General features: G+C 43.8%; 2 protein-coding genes across 4 annotated transcripts; one reads left to right on the top strand and one right to left on the bottom strand.

Annotated features, from left to right (window-relative positions):
- Window positions 1–336: 336 nt before the first annotated feature.
- Window positions 337–7,518, top strand: nfyba (nuclear transcription factor Y, beta a). Of its 3 annotated transcripts, none has more exons than XM_079494251.1 (7): window positions 337–444; window positions 1,596–1,689; window positions 2,109–2,239; window positions 4,032–4,229; window positions 5,527–5,608; window positions 6,237–6,316; window positions 6,900–7,518. In XM_079494251.1, exons 2-7 carry the CDS (start codon window positions 1,596–1,598, stop codon window positions 6,930–6,932), a joined length of 618 nt encoding a protein of 205 aa, XP_079350377.1. In that variant the 5' UTR covers window positions 337–444; the 3' UTR covers window positions 6,933–7,518. The 3 variants fall into 3 exon arrangements, with proteins under 3 accessions (XP_079350377.1, XP_079350379.1, XP_079350378.1); XM_079494253.1 differs by having other exon boundaries at window positions 398–419; XM_079494252.1 differs by lacking the exon at window positions 337–444 and adding an exon at window positions 490–872.
- A 454-nt stretch (window positions 7,519–7,972) lies between these two features.
- On the bottom strand, window positions 7,973–20,594 carry LOC306916315 (histidine ammonia-lyase-like; the record flags this gene model as incomplete). Its single annotated transcript, XM_079494149.1, has 19 exons — window positions 7,973–8,032; window positions 8,116–8,185; window positions 9,355–9,463; window positions 10,188–10,322; window positions 11,414–11,579; window positions 12,666–12,731; window positions 13,307–13,387; window positions 15,090–15,148; window positions 15,335–15,430; window positions 15,866–16,013; window positions 16,820–16,867; window positions 17,487–17,626; window positions 17,785–17,910; window positions 18,097–18,134; window positions 18,443–18,509; window positions 18,763–18,835; window positions 19,174–19,248; window positions 19,706–19,773; window positions 20,345–20,594. 19 exons carry the CDS (start codon window positions 20,592–20,594, stop codon window positions 7,973–7,975), a joined length of 1,875 nt encoding a protein of 624 aa, XP_079350275.1.
- Between the last annotated feature and the right edge of the window lie 997 nt (window positions 20,595–21,591).

The raw sequence follows: 21,591 nt of genomic DNA on the forward strand, positions 1-21,591 counted from the left end.
TAAAGTAAAGTAAAGTAAAGATAATTCGACCCGGTAAAAACGGGTCGAACGGACTCGAATTTGCGGTTGGTCGAATAGTCCTGGGTCGAAATCTCTGGTGACCTTTACAAGAGGGTCCACCTTGTTCAATTCATTAAAAAAAAAGAAGTCAACGTATTGAAAATTGGGAAATACTCCAGTAAAAAAAATACATAACAATTGGTACTTGTCTAAAGTTGTCTTGAGTAAATGTACAGTTTGTACTGTACTGTTACTGTAACTGTACTGTTGTCCACCACTACTGGTTTTGATGGACCTCCCCCCACCCCCTGCCCCGCCTCCCGCCCCACCCCCCCTAGCGGCCAGTGGGGCGCAGTGCAGCGCCGGGACTGGTTCTTTCGCAGCCATTTTCCGTCCAACCAAACAGCCGTTTCAAGAAGGTAACCAACCAGGGCTTCATTGCAGGTTTGTGTCTGGCTCCGGCCAATGATTGCTAACCGATTCCTCGTTAGCTTCGAATGGAAATGTCCGTCGCATGTCTGATTTTTTTTATTTGTTGTCTGAGTGAGTGAACGAGGGCTGCATCGGATCAGGAAGTGTATCCCTGCGGCCGAACTAGTAGAAAATATCGAATTGGCCCCGTTTCGTTTTTCGGCCCAGCACAGCAGCACACAGTACAGACGCGTCGCGTCTCGAGCCGCGAGGTGTCCTTCTCTGTTGTTCTATGTTGTCGCTCCGACAAAAGAACAGGCCAGTCACACGGGGGACGGCTTTTGTTGTTCGCTACCGCGCGACGAAAACGATCAAGCAGCAGAGGACTTTATTATGCTTCTTCCAGCGTTTATTTATTATTATTATGCACGACGCGGCGACACAATGTACACATTTAACAGGTAAAAAAAAAGACTGTTCGTTGTGACCGCTGCGCAAATATCGCGGGGTTGGGGGGGCGAAATAATAAAATAAACCCACATTAGCCTGCATCATGCTAGCAGCAGCTAGCTGCTAACGGCTAATTTGTGTACACATACACACCGTAGCCGCGCGAGCCTTTCTTTCTTTAGCGAAAACAAATATATATTTATATTTTATTTATTAAGGGTAAAACAAGCGAAAGGCCTAGTGCAGAGATCCCTGCAGCTCAACTGTCCACATGTTGTTATCAGCATGTGGTTAATAATTGCAGCTTGACCACTGAAAGTGGTTGCTTCATATCATCATTTATATCATATTATAATTATATTATGCACCCGTTATAAAGCTCCCTTTGGAACCTCACTCTCCAAACGGAGCTATTAAGCGCCCCGTATGCGGTTTTCATTGAATGACCTATATATCTACAGCTGGGGTTTTACGTTGTTGAAAATATGCTCTGAATTAAGCTAAAAACATGAGATGACGCGGTGACCGAAATATTTTCAATGTCATTGTGATATTGTTCATTAACATACATATCTTTAGGAGGGAGAGCTCGAGAAATGACTGAGCTCAATTTAACATCAACCATGGATGGTACTATATGAATTACAGTAGGCCTAACGCTTTCTTTTCTTGGCCTCAAAGATCGCCTGTTTTCAGCATGCATCGTCATCTATTTCTCTTTGTTGTGTTTTCAGATGGATGGGGACAGCTCTACCACCGATGCCTCCCAGCTGGGCATCACTGGCGAATACATGGCGCCTGCTCACTATGTGCTCCAGTCTCAGGAGGGTGAGGCCCCAAGAAAATTCATTGATTGATTGAAATATTTATTAACAGTTTGCAGAATTACAGTACATTTCAAGCACAAACTCAATACAAAGACTGTTAACTGTGAGTGGACGACCTAATTAAGCGTTACACTTGTTTACAAGAGGGTCCACCTTGTTCAATTCATCAAAACATTTAGAGACGTACAAATAGACACTTCTATAAAGACAAAGAACAGAAATGTTACACACATGACCCCCACTTCCTAAATTAGGTCTTTAGCTAACGTGTGTGTGTGTGTGTGTGTGTGTGTGTGTGTGTGTGTGTGTGTGTGTGTGTGTGTGTGTGTGTGTGTGTGTGTGTGTGTGTGTGTGTGTGTGTGTGTGTGTGTGTGTGTGTGTGTGTGTGTGTGTGTGTGTGTGTGTGTGTGTGTGTGTCAGATGATGGAGAGGAGTCTCTGAATGATCATGACGAAGGTGGAATCAAAGAGAACTTCCGGGAGCAGGATATTTATCTTCCCATTGCCAATGTGGCCCGTATCATGAAGAACGCTGTCCCACAGACTGGAAAGGTATTTTGTGTGTGTTTGTTGTGTGTAATGGCTGCTAGATTATATTCTGTTGCACAATCATTTGGACAATATCTGATCTTCGATGTGTGTATGTGGTGTATGGATCCATCTGTTTTGGCAAGCTACACCATCGTGCGATGAGTGTAAATTGATCTTAACCCATTTTGACCTGAGATCAGATTCTAAAAATGTCTTCTACATCCTGAGAGTTTTCTGAAAAAGCTATGTTTCTATGTCAGTCGTTCGTCGATTTTTCAAAAATAGCAGACCTACAAGATTCTGATCTCAGGTCAAAATGGGCTAATATGGCTCTAAAAGGACCTGTAGACAGTGTAGAGTAGACAAGGCCAGCTCTAACCCATTTTGGGCGGGAACCCCAAAAGGGGTTCCCGCCCCAAAATGGGTTGTCCACTACATATTTCCAACTGAGATCTGATGCGTGTTCAGACAGGGTAGGCAAGTAACTACAAAATTATATAATTCAGAACTAAGTTTGTGTGATTGGATCTGGGTGGTGTAAGTATGTAGTTTTGTTTCCGCATTCTGCCCAAGGCTTCATTTTTTTATTTTATTTATTTATTTATTTATTTATTTGACAGGGACAATGCTCATTAATCAACATTTCAGTTTTCACTTTCATGTAAATGTGCCAGAGTTAGCCATAAGCTAATTTTCATCTGTAGTCCCTGAGCAGGCTCTTAAAATGGTAGTAAAACTAAACATACAATGACACATATAGTACAATACAGATAAAAGAAGGACAGAATGTATAGTGTGCCAGCACACACACCATGCGTTGATGCCATGTGTGCATGTGCCAGCACCCACCACTATGTCCATACAAAAACACAAAACAATACAGGAACAGATCAACATGGTACAGGGGACAGAACAACTGTGAAGTGGAAAAATGACACCGGTGATGAAAACTAAATAGTGCTGATAGTTACTCATGATTACAGACTTGATTTGTTTTTAGCCACCTCTTCAGGTTAAATTTGAAGGTCAAATAGTTGGAGGTCTCTCTTATTTCTGTAGGGAGACTGTTCCAGTGATGGGAGGCTCTAACAGAGAAGACTCTTTTACCAAACACACTACGTTTGATTGGCACTTCACAGTCTCCTCTGGTAGTTGCCCTTGTTGTTCTATCACCACTGTCCCTTCGATCTATGTACTGTTTCAGTGGTGGAGGTGCAAGTCCATTTAAGATTTTAAAAATGAGACAAGCATCTGAAAAATGTTTGAAGCTGTCAAAAGTAAATAAATTGTACTTTTGAACTATATGGCAATGGTGGTAACGGTTGGGCTTTTGGTCCAGGGTTTTTAATGTCTGTTCTGCCAGAACCGAAAGCAGCGATAGTTTCGAAGAGAGGTTGGTTGAGGAAAGGAACTACTCTCATTCATGAGCCAACAACCTTCAGGAGGTGCAAACACCTCTGTAGTACCTCTCTATAAAAATCTGAAATTTCAAAAATTAGAAAAATGTTATGCTGCTAATATACTGTACATAGCAACAAGAACCTCAAAAGTTGTTCTCATCCTGAAGGGGTAAAACACCAAAAGGGGTTCCCGTCCTTGGTGGGCATGTAAGCAAACCTTTTAAAAATAGCTAGATCTACAAGTTCACGGTGCATCGCGATGAGCTTGTAGATTGTCTACTTTTTCCACCGTACAACCATGTATACAATTAAGAGGTTAATAAGAATAGTTTTATAAACGGAATACATTAGCATCATAGGACTTTGACAATCCTCCTCTCATCCCCATGTTTTGCATGCGTGTCTCATAATAGATAGCAAAAGACGCCAAGGAGTGTGTGCAGGAGTGCGTGAGCGAATTCATCAGTTTCATCACGTCGGAGGCAAGTGAGCGCTGTCACCAAGAGAAGAGAAAGACCATCAACGGCGAAGACATCCTGTTCGCCATGTCCACGTTGGGCTTCGACATGTACGTGGAGCCACTCAAACTCTACCTGCAGAAGTTCAGAGAGGTAAGAGCAGCAAAACAACTTGTGTCCACCACAGCTCTACGAATGGTTACTTCAGGGTTGTGGGGCACGTACTGGACGTGACTAAACCCTTCTCTTTTACACTTAACCCATTTATGCCTGACGTCAAAATTTAAAAAAAGTCTTCTAAATCCTGACCGTTTTATTAAAAATCCATGTTTCTATGTCAGTTGTTCTCAAACATATTCATGTCAAGGAACCCCAAATATATATGACATTGGCCGCCGACCCCGATCTGAAAATATGTTGTTCCAGGGACCCTCTCAGTAGCAAAGATTTGAGTTAAAAACTAAACATATATTCAAAGATTTCAGGCACATTTTCACGATTTTTCAAAAATAGCAGACCTACTCGGTGCCGCAGATCTGCTATTTTTCAATAGCTAAAGCATAACATAATGCTTAGAACACCAAAAGGGGTTCCTGCCCAGAATGGGTTAAGTGTATATTGTCTAAATTGGAGCCAGACAGTTCCAAAATATTGTGGTTGTGTTAATGTATTGTGATGCTACCAAAATAGTCAAGTGTGTTTCTGTAACTTTGGAAAAGTGCATCAAAATAGCCAGGCGGATCATAAGCAATTATTTAAACTGGTATTTTTATGGTGAGGTGAGTTGATTTTAGGTGATGCATTACATGGTCATAACCCAGACATGCAAGAAGTAAAATATTGGTCATAGTGTCAATGCAATGATCAGCCTTATATATCCAATAGAGTTACACTCTGCACTGTGACACATTGTGAGCTTGTCTATTTTGGGTGCGCAACACCTGGTTACACACCGGCATTCCGAAGCCCGCTATTTGGCGAAGCACAGCCATTCCAACTCGCTCATTACTAACCAGAACCCTAAGGGCCGATTTCATACTCCTATTTTACCACTGTAGTGCCGAAATGATTTCGGCTCGTCAGAAATTTTCAGTACCACCGACGAGCCGACTTCAGGACGGTACCCGCCCCCCCGGACCTCAAATGACGTCACATTGTAGGCTCTACAGACTTTTTTTCGGCTCTAAAATAGGAGTATGAATCGCGCCTTACTCTTACCGCTTGCGGAAGCCATGTAGTCGGAATGGTGGTGCGTCCGAATGCCACTCTGTCCCCTCAACACCGGCATGCAACAAAGTTTAATTCAGGCATTACAGCAGTATTACGAACAGCCCGTATATGGCTGGCTAAATACCAGGGTAATTAAAGTACTCATAACCATGTAACTTCTCTCATGTTTATATACTGTACAATTGTATACATGTTTATGTATATGCTGGGTGTTTTCCAGGCCATGAAGGGGGAGAAGGGAATGCCTGGTGGTGTGTCGGTGGGAGAAGGCCTTGGAGAGGAGCTCACAGATGATAGCTTCAGTGAGTACAATACAAATGATCTCTGGATAAAATATAACACCAACATATTCTGTTGAAATTAGTTTACATTTACCAGTGTGGTTTATTCAGGGTTCCTACGCAAGTATGGAATTTTGAAATTCGGTTATGTTTAGGTGTGCTGCCCCGTGGGAGGTTAGGTTTAGGGTGAGGGTTACAACCCATCTCAAACCCTCACCCTAAACGTAACCTCCCACGGGGCAGCACACCTAAACCTAACCTTAACCCATGTCTAACCAATGACTAGTCTAAACTAAGTATGCACCCCGAGGGGGGTGGATAGGTTGTAGTTGTAGGACTAATGACTGGTCTAACCCAAGGACTGTCTAAAGAGGACGAGACGTGAAGACCGTACGGGCGACGCCATGTTGCTTATGGTGCTCCATGGAAGGAAAGAAACATGCGCAATGGGCTATATGCAGCCAACACTTCCGCGTTCAGCTTCCTTGGTCTCAACTGCGCATGTTTCTTTCCTTCCATGGAGCACCATAAGCAACATGGTGTCGCCCGTACGGTCTTCGCGTCTCGTCCTCTTTAGACGGTCCTTGGTCTAACCCAATGACTAGTCTAAACTAAGTACTAACTTGTTTGTTTCTTTTCCTCTCATTAGCAAATCCATTGCCAGCAGGAATCATTACAGCAGATGGCCAGCAGCAGAACGTCATGGTCTACACCACTTCATATCAATCGGTGAGGCCCAACAACAAGACACAACTTCCTTACTTGAATCCATATTGGTTGAGCAGCAGCCTTTGATTATAATTTTACTGAACGACATGGAGTTGGGGAAAAGAAAATCTATAATCATCATTATATTTGTTATAAGTGGGTCCGGGGACCCCCAGGGGTACTTGAGGGAGTTCCAGGGGGGACCCAGCTAAATGATAGTTAGGAACCAAATGGACCCTTATGGGTCTGTAACTCAGAGAGTGTACAAATGGAACTAAATGGACCCTAACGGGTCCATTTAGTTCCATTTGTATGCTCTCGGAGTTAAATTAGCATTGATTTTACAATATATATCGGGGGGTCCCAGAGATAGAAATGACATTAAATGGGGGTCCGTATAGACTAATGCATGTCAAACTGGGGGTCTTTGAAATTAAACTGGTTGTAAATCACTGCTAGATCCGTAAATATCTTCCCTGGCATATCTTTTCAAATGGGGGGGTCCGTGGGGCTAATGAGTGTCAATTTGGAGGTCCTTGACATGAAAACGTTTGGGAACCACTTCAGTACATAATGTACATCTGCATTTCTTTTCCTTTTACAGATTCCTGCAGTTCAGCATGTCCAGTTCTCATGACCAGGCCTTTCAGCGGCTGCAGATGGCACCATCACCACCACCACGGGCCCAGCGGTCCCAGACCACCAGGTCTGAGCCCTGCCGCAGGGGCATAGGTTCTCAAAACGGAGAGGGTGCATTGGGGTGGGGGAAGGTGTAGCGATAACGGAAGCCCCTCGTGTACAGTGAAATCACTACCTGTTCATTTAGAAAACGTGTAGTTTGTAGTTGTGGAAAAAGTACCAAATGGTTTCAGAAACACATCAAAGCCAGCTGGGAAAAATTGATGCTTTATTTTTAGTCTTATTGCATAACTTAGTTGTCAGATTGTTTTCATTGCTGTTTTTTTTTTTCTTCTTCTGATCTGTTCAATATGTGGTTTGGTTTTGTCTGTTTTGTTTTTTTAGGGGAAGGGATGGGGGACATGAGTAAGGGTGGTAATTTGAAGCATAATTTGGTTTTGCTTGAACCATCGGGAGAAACATTGTTACTGTCGTTACAACCATCAAGCATCTCTTTTGTAAATTGAAAAGGAAAGAAAATAACGTGCTTTATTGTTATGTACAATTCTTTGAATAAAAATCTAAATTGATGTGTAAACCCCCTCCCCAACGTTTTGCTTTACATTCTGCAAAGTTGGCCCTCCTAAATGATTATACATTGATTAGGAAACTTCTAGGGGTGTCACAAAAACGATTCGAATTAGAATCGCGATTCCGGTTATGAACGATTCAAAATCGATTCATAATTTCCAAAAATCGAATCTGGTTACAGGAGTTTTCACTACATGGTGTTTGTGATATGATATGTATTATGTAAGCTTAGCCTAATCACAGTAAACATCATGTCTTCAGTCATTTTCAAGTTACTGTAGTATAGTCACTTCAGTTGGCTGGAGTAGATTGTGATGAAATCCTATGTATTGAATCGAGAATCATTTTGAATAGAGAATAGTTTTGAATCGAATTGTGACCCCAAGAATCGGAATCGAATCGTGGACACCCAAAGATTCACAGCCCTAGAAACTTCTTCTATGGTCCTTGTTATTGGGAGTACTTGGTTCAGTTGGTGTCCATCTTTTTGCTGTATTTGTCCATGTAGGGTTGAACGGCCTCCCACACCTGAAGCAGGGAGACAAAGTCATTATGACATGATTTGGGAACCAAATGTCTTTCTTTACTAAAACGTTGTCAGGGAAACTTGCCTTTTGCTCTTGGAGGAGAGCGTGAGCAGCCTCTATGTCAGGACTCATGCATCGATCTTTATTCCAAGGGCTGGTGAGAGAAATTTGGTCAACAACTTGTTTAGAGATGCAAGTCACTTGTTACACGATTTAAATCTAATGCTTAAAAGTGCATTATTGGCTATTTCCCCTAATATAAGCCCTCAATGGGGGTCGGGTTTTTGTGCTAATTCGCTTATTTTCATCTAAATAAGTAGTAAAGTGTGCCGCTTGGGATAATATTTACATTATGAAGAGAGGATATATACAAAATAGATTTTTGAGCGATGGAAATAAGCGACCCCATAGCCCCATTCAATGCAATGCAATTCATTGACTGCTTATGGTAGGGAAAATAACCAATAATGCACTTTTGCACAAAATAACACCTGGACCTATTTTTGTAACGACAAATAAAGGTAAGAAAGCCTTCTAGCATGGAATTCTCCTTTAATTTTTAGCATTATTTATATTTATTTAGCAATTTTATCTTCTGGGTCACTGTATTTGGGATAGTACAACAGTGGCTGGTGATTTTTTTAAATTGCAGTTCAAAAGCAGGAAAACTTAATTAAGAGTCTTGATTCTGAAGTGTAGTGTGTTTTCTATCGCTGTGGCATTAAGCAACTAGTCGACTAGTAAATCCACTAGTCGACCAGTAAATCCACTAGTCGACCTTGTTGGTACTAGTTGACTAGTTGATAAGAAAAAAAAGAAGAAAAATAAAGTTAATTTTTTATTTTTTTCCCCCGATTTTGTAGGCCTTGTAGTTATAGTCACCATGTACACAGTTTTTCAATGTACAAATATTTATTTCCAAAAAAAAATCATTTATTTTATTTTTTACATAATAGGTAGTTAAACAACTAGTCGACTAGTAAACTAGGCAACTAGTCAACTAGTAAAAATGACTAGAAGTGAATGCCCTGTGCAGCTCTTACCTGACCACAGAGCGTAGCAGGTCGTAGACCTTCTCTAGAGGATCAGTGGTCCTCAGTGGACGGTGGAACTTACCTGACCACAGAACGTAGCAGGTCGTAGACCTTCTCTAGAGGATCAGTGGTCCTCAGAGGACGGTGGAACTTACCTGACCACAGAACGTAGCAGGTCGTAGACCTTCTCTAGAGGATCAGTGGTCCTCAGAGGACGGAGGAACTTACCTGACCACAGAACGTAGCAGGTCGTAGACCTTCTCTAGGATCAGTGGACGGAGGAACTTACCTGACCACAGAACGTAGCAGGTCGTAGACCTTCTCTAGAGGATCTGTGGTCCTCAGAGGACGGTGGAACTCCAGGGCCTGACAGGAGGCAAGTAACTCGATAGCCAGCACTGTAGGTGAAATAATGGAGAATGTTTCAACCTATAGTCTTGTTGTAAGCCAAGAGACAAGTTTCACTCATTGGCTTTCAAACTAACATCCCCATTTTGGGCATGATGTAATCGGTGTGACCCCTGCATATCCCGACTCCGAGTGGGAAGTGTATAGAAGAGATGTGTATAAATGTAGATATTAGGGGTGTAAAGATATAGTAACTGCATAAAAAAAAACAATTTTAATTTCAAGAATCGAAGTACATGTAAACGGCAACATATGGTATCGTTTGCAATGCAAATAATCGGCATCGAATCGTTTTGCAAAGCAAATAATCGATTGAATCAATACGAAATACTTGTGCATTGTATTTAGCAATTTTAAGAAGAAAGTGTTAAATTACTTCCATGCAATATCGCTTCGCTTGGTCTATTGATAAATGTGCGTATTCTGTGTTCATGTCAAGGTACAGATTTGTCCATATTTGTTCAAATATAATGTCCATGTATTTGCCAGAGAATCACCGTTTACTTATTCCTAATAATAAATATTTCCCTTAAAATACCTGTACTATCCACATTTTTGTGGTTTTAAATCATTGAATCGTATTGTATCGTATCGTCAGAATGAACCAATATCATCCATATCTCGTATCATCAACCACAACCGTATCGTATCGCTGTTAAAATGTAGTTACCCCCCCTAATAGATATAGATGCACCATTGACATGTGTACAGTACCTTGTTCTACATGCTCTACTACTCTCAGAGCTTTCCTAGCAGCCCAGCCACCCATGGACACGTGGTCTTCTGTCGCTGCGCTGGTGGACAGGGAATCCACTGAGGACGGGTGGCAGAGGGCCTTGCTCTCAGACACTACAGGGGACGACACAAAGCCTCTGTTACAGCAGGTACGGAACATACTCCCTCAAAATTCACTCCCTTGGTAATTAGAAGGTGACTGCTGCATGAGATACTGTTGGGTATTTTTCACATTCACATCACAGGAATGCATCACAGTGGTTGCACACTCCCATCTGCTGGAGTCACCAGCTTGTAGCATTCCTGTTTTCTTGAAAATGTTCTTGACAACGGGTGTATAAATTAATGTATTTGTCATGGCAGATTCATGCTGGGCCTGGGAGGGACACAGCACCTTTTCATGCTGGGCCTGGGAGGGACACAGCATGCTGAAAACCTTTAATACCCCAACATTATTACAATATAATCCCACCAAAAAATGTTAAAGCCGCCCTTTTTAATGAAACAAATATATATGTTAAGACCCCCTTTTACCAGTCTTGAGAGTTTATGTGCTTGCTTTTGAGGCCCAGTCCTAGCTTGCATCTATTTTGAGGTTGATGATGAACACAAGCTAAAGCTGTCATCTCTCTCAGGCCAGATGGTCTTTGTGCACGGCAACAGCACATCAGCCAGAAAAACAAAAAAGGCCAATTATGGTTGTTATAAATGCACACCTTAAGAGGCGGCTGTTCATAGCTACTGTGGACCCTCACAGTACAACAGGAAAAAGCCCTGGATGGAGTTTACACAAGAATGCTACTAATGGCACTAGGTGTCACATGGACGGACCGCATCAGAAATGTGGACCTCTATGGGAACCTACCACACGTCACAGACAAAGTCAGAGAGAGAAGGATGAGGCTGGCAGGGCACTGCGTCAGGCACCCAGAACTTGAGGCAAGTAAATTGACCCTATGGGAGCCAACCCAGGGCAAAGCCAGGAGGGGAAAGAAGCATACCACCTATGTAGACGTGCTGCGGAACGACAGCTTGGCTGACAACACTGCAGAGCTCAAGAACCTGATGTTGGATAGGAATTTGTGGAGGGCAGCGATCCAGGAATCCCGAGTTGGTGTTGGCTAGACCTCACTCTCACAGCAACTAACTAACTAAATGCACAGGTTGGAAACACATTGGAGCCTTTGTAATCACATTCTGTATACCTAAGGCAGCAGCGGTGCAGTGGGCCATCATGAAGCCTGAGTTGAAGCCCCCGTCTGCAACCAGGAAGGCAGGCAGCTCGCTGAGGGAGGGATTCACCAGCCTCTCAATCCTCCGCTCACTGATGCTGGATAGTTCGTGGATTCCTATGGCCAGGTAGTCCAGTACCTGGAGGGAATTAAACAAACCAAAAAAACAAGAACAACAATGTTCTATGACTGACATGGCCACCCCACATGACACCCAACAAACATCTTTTTCCATAAGCTAAAGTATAACATGATGCTTAAAACACCAAAAGGGGTTCCTGCCCAGAATGGGTTAAGGCCTGATGTAATAATAATAATAATAGCCTTTCATGAACCCAAGGACGCTTTACAAAATGTACCAACAACAATCAAAAACTATATGCCATAAGCCTGAGAGAATAAGTGTCTTTTCAAGGCAGCCTTAAAAGAGTCCAGTGTTGGAGCATGGAGGCGAATCTCTATTGGGAGAGAGTTCCACAGGGGGGGGGGGGGGGGCTGCCACACTGAACACTGAACCCCGAAGGTTCGCTTGACTGCCTTGGGGACAGAGAGGAGGTCCAAGTTTGTGGACCGCAGGTTCCGTGTCACAGGAGGTTTATGGAGGAGGCCTGAGAGGTACTGTGGAGCTACAGGGCTTTATGGAGGAGGCCTGAGAGGTACTGTGGAGCTACAGGGCTTTATGGAGGAGGCCTGATAGGTACTGTGGAGCTACAGGGCTTTATGGAGGAGGCCTGAGAGGTACTGTGGAGCTACAGGGCTTTATGGAGGAGGCCTGAGAGGTACTGTGGAGCTACAGGGCTTTTTGACATTTGTAGGTGAGAAGGAGGAGTTTATAAATTTGATACGGAACTTGACAGGAAGCCAGTGCAGTTGTTTGAGGGTGATGTAGAGATTGTATATCTGCTATTTATTTTAATAACCAACCAATGTCCTATACATAGCTAAAATCTAAAATGACACAGATGCTGTTTTAATGCGTAAGAAACAATTTCCCAGAGCTTTTATAATGGTTATTAAGGTTAGTGTTATTATAATATTTCATATGGTGGCATTGGATGTATAATTTTAGGCACATTAATGTCACAAATAAGATATATGGCTCCAACAACATTAATTCCAGTAATATCCAACTATAGACTAGCCTGTGTGTGTCTCTCTGCCTAAACAAACACCCAACTACGGGAGATAAAGAAGTCAGTATTTATTCCATGTGCAGTGCCTTCACCTTGGCTGGATACTCGCCGTGGAAATTCCCACCAGACATTGTCTCTCCACTTTCTGCAAACACCAGCTAGAGACAAATATTAAGGATTCATTATGGAACTTTTAGTTTGGGTCATTTTGACTGTGGTTTGCCAAACATTGCCCCCTTCTGGGAGAACATTTGTATTACCAGTCAATCAGCCCTACCACATTATCAGTTTACCACACAGACATTTTATTGACATCCCCTATCGCACTGGTTCCCAAACTTTTTCACCTCAAGGACCCCCAAATTGACACTAATTAGCCCCGCGGACCCCCATTTGAAAATACATGCCAGGGACCCCCATAAGAGAAGATTTGTACGGCTCTAGCAGTGATTCTCAACCCGTTTCATTTCAAGGACCCCCAGTTTGACATGCATTAGTCTTTACGGACCCCCTATTTAATGGCATTTCTATCTCTGGGACTCCAATACATATTGTAAAATCAATGTTAATTTAACTCTGAGAGTGTACAGACCCATTAGGGTCCATTTGGTTCCAAACTATCATTTAGCTGGGGACCCCCTGGCACTCCCTTAGGTACCCCTGGGGGTCCCCGGACCCCACTTTGGGAACCACTGCCCTATCGGCTTTAGGGAGACAAACAATAGATGGATACTGGGTTGTCAGTGGCACTGTTCAGCTCTGTGGAGATCACCGTCTGGACGAAGGCTATGGTGTCTTTCACCACTCCGTGAACCTTTGGTACAGGGAGAAGAAACGTTTTGTAACAGTTCATACAAAGATGACAATGTTCTATTGCACAGTGGAAGCCTTCATACCTCATTTCATTAAAAGCAACTGTACATTTGAATACATTATTTAGAAGTACAGTAATTCTTAGTAGTTTCTGCGCTAAACCACTGGTTGTGGGATCCGTGGCCCCCCAGGGGTCCTTGAGGTGATTCCGAGGGATCCCCAGGAAAAGGATTGATATCTAGGAACCAAAATGGTTCATTTTAGTTATGGGACCCTTAGGGCCGATTCATACTCCTATTTTAGAGCCGAATAAAAGTCGGTTCGGCTCTGTAGAGCCTACAATGTGACGTCATTTGAGGTTCGGGGGGGGCGGGTACCGTCCTAAAGTCGGCTCTTCGGTGCTACTGACAATTTCTGACGAGCCGAAATCATTTCGGCACTACAGCGCCGAAACAGCAGTAAAATAGGAGTATGAATCGGCCCTTAGGGGTCCATTAGTTAGGATTCAGAACCACATTTGGCTCCATTTATACACTCTTTACACTCTTTTTACACACGTAAAAACCACAACAACAAAAAAAACGTATTTAAAAGAATGATGATTTTACAGTGCGAGTCTGTGAGATACTAATCGTACCACTAAAAGCAGAGAAAAGCACTATAGTGTGCATAAATGCCATCCACAGCTTGTCAGCTTATGGCTATGATAAACAAAGGTCTTGGGTTGTGCCAAGAGTGTACAAAGGCATACACGTACTCAACCAGGGCTGGACTGAGACAAAAATTCGGCCCGGACATTTTTGCGGAATTTGGCCCAGACTGACCCATGCACCACAACCAGCGCGCAGTGACTTTTTGGGTCAAGGCCCATACAAATTCTTGAAATACAAGCCCTTAAAGGAGAATTCCATACTAGAAGGCTTTCTTACCTTTCTTTGTAGTCGTTACGTCCCCACCAAAGAGGTCCAGGTGTTTTTTTGTGCAAAAACTCCTTATTGGCTATTTCCCCTACCATAAGCCCTACATGAATTGCATTGAATTGAATGGGAATTGAACGGGGCTATGGGGTGTTGTGCTAATTCGCTTATTTCCATCGAAATAAGTAGTAAAGTGTGCCACTTGGGATATTATTTTCATTATGGAGGACAAAAAAATAATAATTTTGAGCGATGGAAATAAGCGAATTAGCACAACACCCCATAGCCCCATTCAATTCCCATTCAATTCAATGCAATTCATTTAGGGCTTATGGTAGGGGAAATAGGATAATAGGGGAATAAGGAGCTTTTGCACAAAATAACACCTGGACCTCTTTGGTTGGGACGTACCAACTACAAATAAAGGTAAGAAAGCCTTCTAGTATGGAATTCCTTTAACACCACCACATTTACAGTACAACATAAATTATACACAACCAACCAACAGACAACTAATTTAACCCATTTAGACCTGACGTCGAAATTTAAAAAAAAATCTTCTAAATCATGACAATTTTCTGAAAGATTTGAGGCACATTTTAACGATTAAAAAAAAAAGAATCGGGCCTACAAGCTCGTAGCACGCCACTCGGTGGCTCAAAATGGGTTAACATTTGGCCCAGATCGGCCCACCAGGGGGTCGGCCCACCAGGGGGTCGGCCCACCGGGCTTCTGCCTGGTACGACGTCCTGTGGCCAGTCCACCCCTGTACTCAACCAATCATACCTGAGGGATACAGCGCAGGGTGTATGCATCCTGGACACGTTCGCATGATCTATGGCTCTCTGGGACGAAAGGAAATACATCGCAGGGGGAAATCAATGGCAGGAAATGGCAGTGGTGAATGAAGTCATTCCTAAACTGGTCATGATGTATATACCCCATAGGATAAAAGGTGTGTGTGTGCATGTGCATGTGCGTGCGTGTGCGTGTGCGTGTGTGTGTGCGTGTGTGAGTGTGTCAGTGTGTACCTGAGATCTGGGAGGGGAAAACTTCAGAATCTAGGAGAGAACACATCCTCTTTGCTACCTCCATCTGACCTGGGTGTGGTCTCACTGCATGTATAGCTGACAGAACAATACAATACAATTAACACACATTACTTTATGTATGTAGTAACTAAGTTATTTTCATTGTCCACTAATCGGTCCATTATTTTCTCAATAAATAATTTACAGTATTTAGATTGAGGGACTGAATTTAACATGGCACCACTTCTCCCCTTTCAACTCAATGAATCTGTCGCCCCATTACATTCCATGACGTTCCCGATATGGAAAACATAATGGTATTTTCACTTGATGAATGACAAACAATGAATCAATTATTTTTTTTAAAAAGCGTGTGTGTGTGTGTGTGTGTGTGTGTGTGTGTGTGTGTGTGTGTGTGTGTGTGTGTGTGTGTGTGTGTGTGTGTGTGTGTGTGTGTGTGTGTGTGTGTGTGTGTGTGTGTGTGTGTGTGTGTGTGTGCGTGCGTGCGTGCGTGCGAGCGAGTGTGCGTACCACTATGGAAAGCCTTAGTTGTTCCCTTGAGGGCCTCCACAGTCAGGGCAGCAATGATGTCAGCCTGTCTGGCCACGGCCAGAGCTCTCTCCACGGCCTCCGCTCCGAGAGACGTGATCATCTGAGTGCCGTTGATCAACGCAAGCCCCTAATCAATAACCACAATCACCATGAATAAGAATGATTACTCTACTGATATTTCAATGTACCATTGAAGACTCCCCGGCTAAATGTGTTAAATACACCATCACAATCATTTGAACCACGTTAACCATTTTTTGAGTGGTGTAAACCACTCCTACAACTGGCTTTTTTGTGCAGAAAAAATGAGCATGGTTGCTATGTTCACCCTGTTGTAATGACGTAATGAAATCACACCCGGGTGAACAGGGTGAACATAGCAACCATGCTCATTTTTTCTGAACAAACAAAGCCGGGTAATGAAATCACACCCGGGTGTGATTCCATTACGTCAGACATGATTTCATTACGTCAGACAGACCTTACACCACTCAGTTCACACGGGTGTGATTTTATTTATAGCTTGTTTGGCTATTCAAAAATAGCAAATTGTGCAATATGAGCTATTTCTTTTAAATCTTAATAATATAAAACAAGAATTAAGTGGACATGTTTTAACTAAAATCTTTGATTCTGGGGGTGCCTGGCACAAACACACTGGAGAACTATACTGGCTTAAAGCAGGGGTTCTCAACCCGTGGGTCGCGACCCCTCGGGGGGTCGCCAAATTATTTTAGGGGGTCCCCAAATTATTTTCCAATTTTTTTTTTTTTTTTTTTCACGATTTTTCAAAAATAGCAGACCTACAAGCTCGTAGCGCGCCACAGCCACAGCTTGCCAAAGCATTTCCGGGGGTCCCCGGCCAAAAACGTTGAGAACCCCTGGCTTAAAGAATGAAGAACAAAAGCATGCCAGCCCAGGTGTAGCCTATACCTCCTTTGGCTTCAGCACTAGAGGTGTGAGTCCATGGCCCTCCAGAACCTGAAAAACATATTGGACACAATCAGTCAACGACTCATTCCTAGGTCACTGGTTCTCAAAGTGGGCTATTAATTGTGCTTTTAATTTATACCTTTCTAGTTTGTCTTACTTTATCTGTATAAACATTTGATTCATCTTTATGTGAAAACGTAAAAATTCAATAAAACATTTTTTATTTAAAAAAAACAAAAAAACACAAATCTTCTCTTCTGGAGGTCCCTGGCACAAAACCCTTTCAGATGCGGATCCGACCCGTGGTCAAATACATTATCAATTTGGGGGTCCTTGACATGAACAGGTTTGAGGACCACTGACTGTCCTGTCTCATTCAAGGAGAGTGTGTTGTGTATACTATAGGGCCAGTGCATAGGGAGGAGTTTCACTCGGGTTATTCTGGTTGCCATTGTTCTGCCTATACGAGTAGGCTAGTATGCTATAGTTTAGTAGGCTGCTATAGGCTATATTATCCAGCCTCACTGTGGAGACATATACCATTGTAGATATACAATACATTATCAATTTGGGGGTCCTTGACATGAACAGGTTTGAGGACCACTGTCCTATAGATCATTCAAGGAGAGTGTGTGTGCATACTAGCGATAATAAGGGAACAACTCACTGCGGTGGCGTCTGCCCAGCCCGTCTGGGGCGACCACATCCTGCCCTCGCCCATCAGGCCCAGGGTGAGATGGGCCAGGGGTGCCAGGTCTCCACTGGCCCCCACCGTCCCCTTCTCCGGCACCCAGGACAGACAGGACGCTAGGACACGCACGCACGCACGCACGCACGCACGCACGCACACACACGTCACACACACACACACAATGTGAAAGATCATGATGTTTGGTCATTTAAAATCTGATTTGTGTTGTATTTATTATTTTCTATACCTATGAATTAATGTTACATAATATTACCATTGAGAGCCTTCATCAAAGCGTCAACGGTTTCCATGGAGACGCCACTGTGTCCTTTCGCCAGGACGTTGATTCTAAGAGCCAGCAACATGCGTGTTCTCTCCGCACTCAAGGGGGCGCCAACTCCTAAACGCACGTGCATGTATGATGCATTGCAGACACGCACGCACGGGCAACAAATACAAAATGAGAAAACAAGGTTGAAATTGAACGGGGCCATTGATTGGAGCATCTGTAGATAGATAGCCATATTGTTGAATAACATTAAATATAGGACGTGGCAACAATAATGATCACATAGGCCTATCCTACCAGCGCTGGTAGACCGAATCAGATTTGCCTGCAGCTCCCTACAGACGAGAAGAGGAGACAGTTGGAACTGTTAGTTACTGCACATTGAAGCCAAATAGGCCTACGCACGCGCGCACACACACACACACACACACACACACACACACACACACACACACACACACACACACACACACACACACACACACACACACACACACACACACACACACACACACACACACACAGATCTACACGTGCTCTGATGGGACACCTTGGACATTGTTTATACAGGTGATGAGTGACCGGTTTCTTCTCACAGACGGATGGTGATATAACTGAAGTTAATTTACAACCACTAACTTACGTGAGCTTTTCCTTTGGCACCAGTATGTTGGCAAACTTTCCAAACCCAGTGTTGACGCCATAAACAACTTCAGCATAAGGGGGAAAAGTGTTGAAAAATGCCTTTAATGATGACATGCACATTTAGCTGTTTTATATCAAATATTAACAATTCAAATAAATAAGAAATTCTTAAGCTGGAAAGAAAGAAAGAAAGATAGATGGCCAAAAAGCTGAAAGTAAGTTTTTACTTCATGTGATAGTGTTTTAGCCCAGAATTGCACACACGTGCGTGCACGCACGCACACACACACGCACACACACACACACGACACGATATACCTCTGTTTTCTGTTATGATGGTCTCAATTACATTTCTTGCTCGAATAACTCTGGCTTCAGCCTCAGCTGTCAACTGAGGAGTCAAAACAGATCAGGTCAAAGAATTGTGGTTTCAACTCTATAACACTATCACTTTTTTAATGATTCACTGACTTGTATAGCTGCTCTGTAGGCCTATTCCTTACCTTAACCTGCTCTGTAGGCTTATTCCTTACCTTAACCTTGAACATGACTGTTGTAGCTGCTCTGTAGGCCTATTCCTTACCTTAACCTTGAACACGCCTGTTGTAGCTGCTCTGTAGGCCTATTCCTTACCTTAACCTTGAACACGCCTGTTGTAGCTGCTCTGTAGGCCTATTCCTTACCGTAACCTTGAACATGTTGTAGCTGCTCTGTAGGCCTATTCCTTACCTTAACCTTGAACATGCCTTTCCCCAACAAGACAAGCCGAGCAGTGGTCAGACTGTTCCCATCTAGATACATGTACTGACATCACAGAAGAAACAGAGAGTTGTTGTCACGTACTTATACTTACTGGCACATATTGTAGCACTGGCACTAGCTCTGGTCCATAGCTCGAATGCATTTAGACTAAATCTAATTCATCTCTAAATGCAACGGCATTAGAGCTATGGACCAGAGCAACACTGGCACTATAGTTACTTTATTACAGAAACTACAGAAAGAGGAGTACCCACCTCTTTGGGTTCTTTATGTGAGCTTGTTGGTGGGGATTAGTTAAGGGAGTACATCTGAAGAGGCTTGAATAAAGTTGTACTTGACCATCAAAATATAGCACACATTCATTAAATACCACACACACACACACACACACACACACACACACACACACACACACACACACACACACACACACACACACACACACACACACACACACACACACACACACACACACACACACACACACACACACACACACCTCTGCATTAGTTGAAGGATACAAAGGCAAAGCTTTAGCTGGTGGAAATGGGTCCTCTGTCTCTATTACTAGAAAAACACAGGCAATTGAATTTAATGCACTGAAAGATCCTGCATGCTAATTTAGCTCTGAGTTAAAATAGGCTATTGTTGTGGGCATCTCATTTGTTGAGCTGCACACAACAGGTAACCAGTTGCCCTTCATGCATTTAGCCTGCATTTATTCTGAATATAATAGTAATACTATAGGCAAGATTCGAGGACTCATTTAGTAAAAAGTGAGCACATTAAGCCATCACAACTGGGAAAGCATCATGTGTCATTTTATACTTTGGCAATTCAAAAATAGCAGATCTACAAGCTTGTATTCTTATAATATATAATCTTTTAAAGATTATATCTATTATATGTTTATATATATAATTCATTATTTAACTAATATCTTTGCTTTGCTTCTAGGGGTCCCTTAAAATAAAACATTTTGAGATGGGGTTGGCAGCCAAATACATATAATTGTGGGGGTCCTCCTTGACATGAAGTTAGCACCACTGATATAGCAACACTTTTGTAGAATCGGCCTCAGTTCTTCTTTAATGGGATAAAGATATGGCTGCATTTAATTGACCAACAAAATCCTTACCCAGCTGCACAAAGTCGTTGTCCTCCAGGATGTCCTTGAGCAGATCGTCAGGGTGGAGGAGCTCTCCTCCCTGGCACCTCCGCACCATGACACCCAGCTCCTCGTGGGCCTCCTCCTCCTCCAGCCTCATGGCCTGGCCGTAGCGCCGCAGAGCCTCGGAGCCCAGCCACCGGACGGAGGCCGCGGGGCCGCCGCCGCCACAGGGCACACGCAGCCATTCACCACGCACGCACACCGAGACGCGATGCATCGCTGAGGACGGAGGACGGAGGACGGAGGACGGAGGACTGAGGACGGAGGACGGAGGACGGAGGACAGAGGCTAGGATGGTGACAAAGGGGACGGAGAAATACTGATAAAACAGAAGTTGAACAATGTGTGGCCCCAGAGAGTTACATGTGACACCAATCTGAAGGATGTATTTCCAAACCATGGCACAACAAACATTAACAGCCCTGCCTGACTCATTAACACACACGCACGGGTCGCACGTGTCGCACGTGTCGCACGCACGCACGCACGCACGCACGCACGCACGCACGCACGCACGCACGCACGCACACACGCACACACGCACACACACACTGTACACACACACACACACACGCACACTCTGTACACACACGCACAGTGACAATGTCCGACAGGCTGACTGGCCTAAAGATTTATAAATTGCTCTGCTCTGTGGTTTTATTGGCCAGCCCAGGCCAATAAAACCGGACACACACACACACACACACACACACACACAGTGCACACACACACACACACACACACACACACACACACACACACACACACACACACACACACACACACACACACACACACTCCCACTCCGTGGCAAACCGTGCCAAGGAGATGGCAGTGGCACACAGTAGGGCTGAGGTTCACCAGGTCAATAACTCTGGATTCCACAGACATTCCAGACAAGAAACCCACAGCCTGGTGGAGTCAGATGCTATGGGAGGAGATACTGGAGGAACCCACAGCCATGGTGGGGTCAGATGCTATGGGAGGAGACCCACAGCCATGGTGGGGTCAGAGGTCAGATGCTATGGGAGGAGATCCCCGCAGCCATGGTGGGGTCAGATGCTATGGGAGGAGATCGACCCACAGCCATGGTGGGGTCAGATGCTATGGGAGGAGATCGACCCACAGCCATGGTGGGGTCAGATGCTATGGGAGGAGATCGACCCACAGCCATGGTGGGGTCAGATGCTATGGGAGGAGATCGACCCACAGCC

Source organism: Electrona antarctica (assembly GCF_951216825.1).
Source record: "Electrona antarctica genome assembly, chromosome: 23".
In the NCBI taxonomy this organism is placed as follows: Eukaryota; Metazoa; Chordata; class Actinopteri; order Myctophiformes; family Myctophidae; genus Electrona; species Electrona antarctica.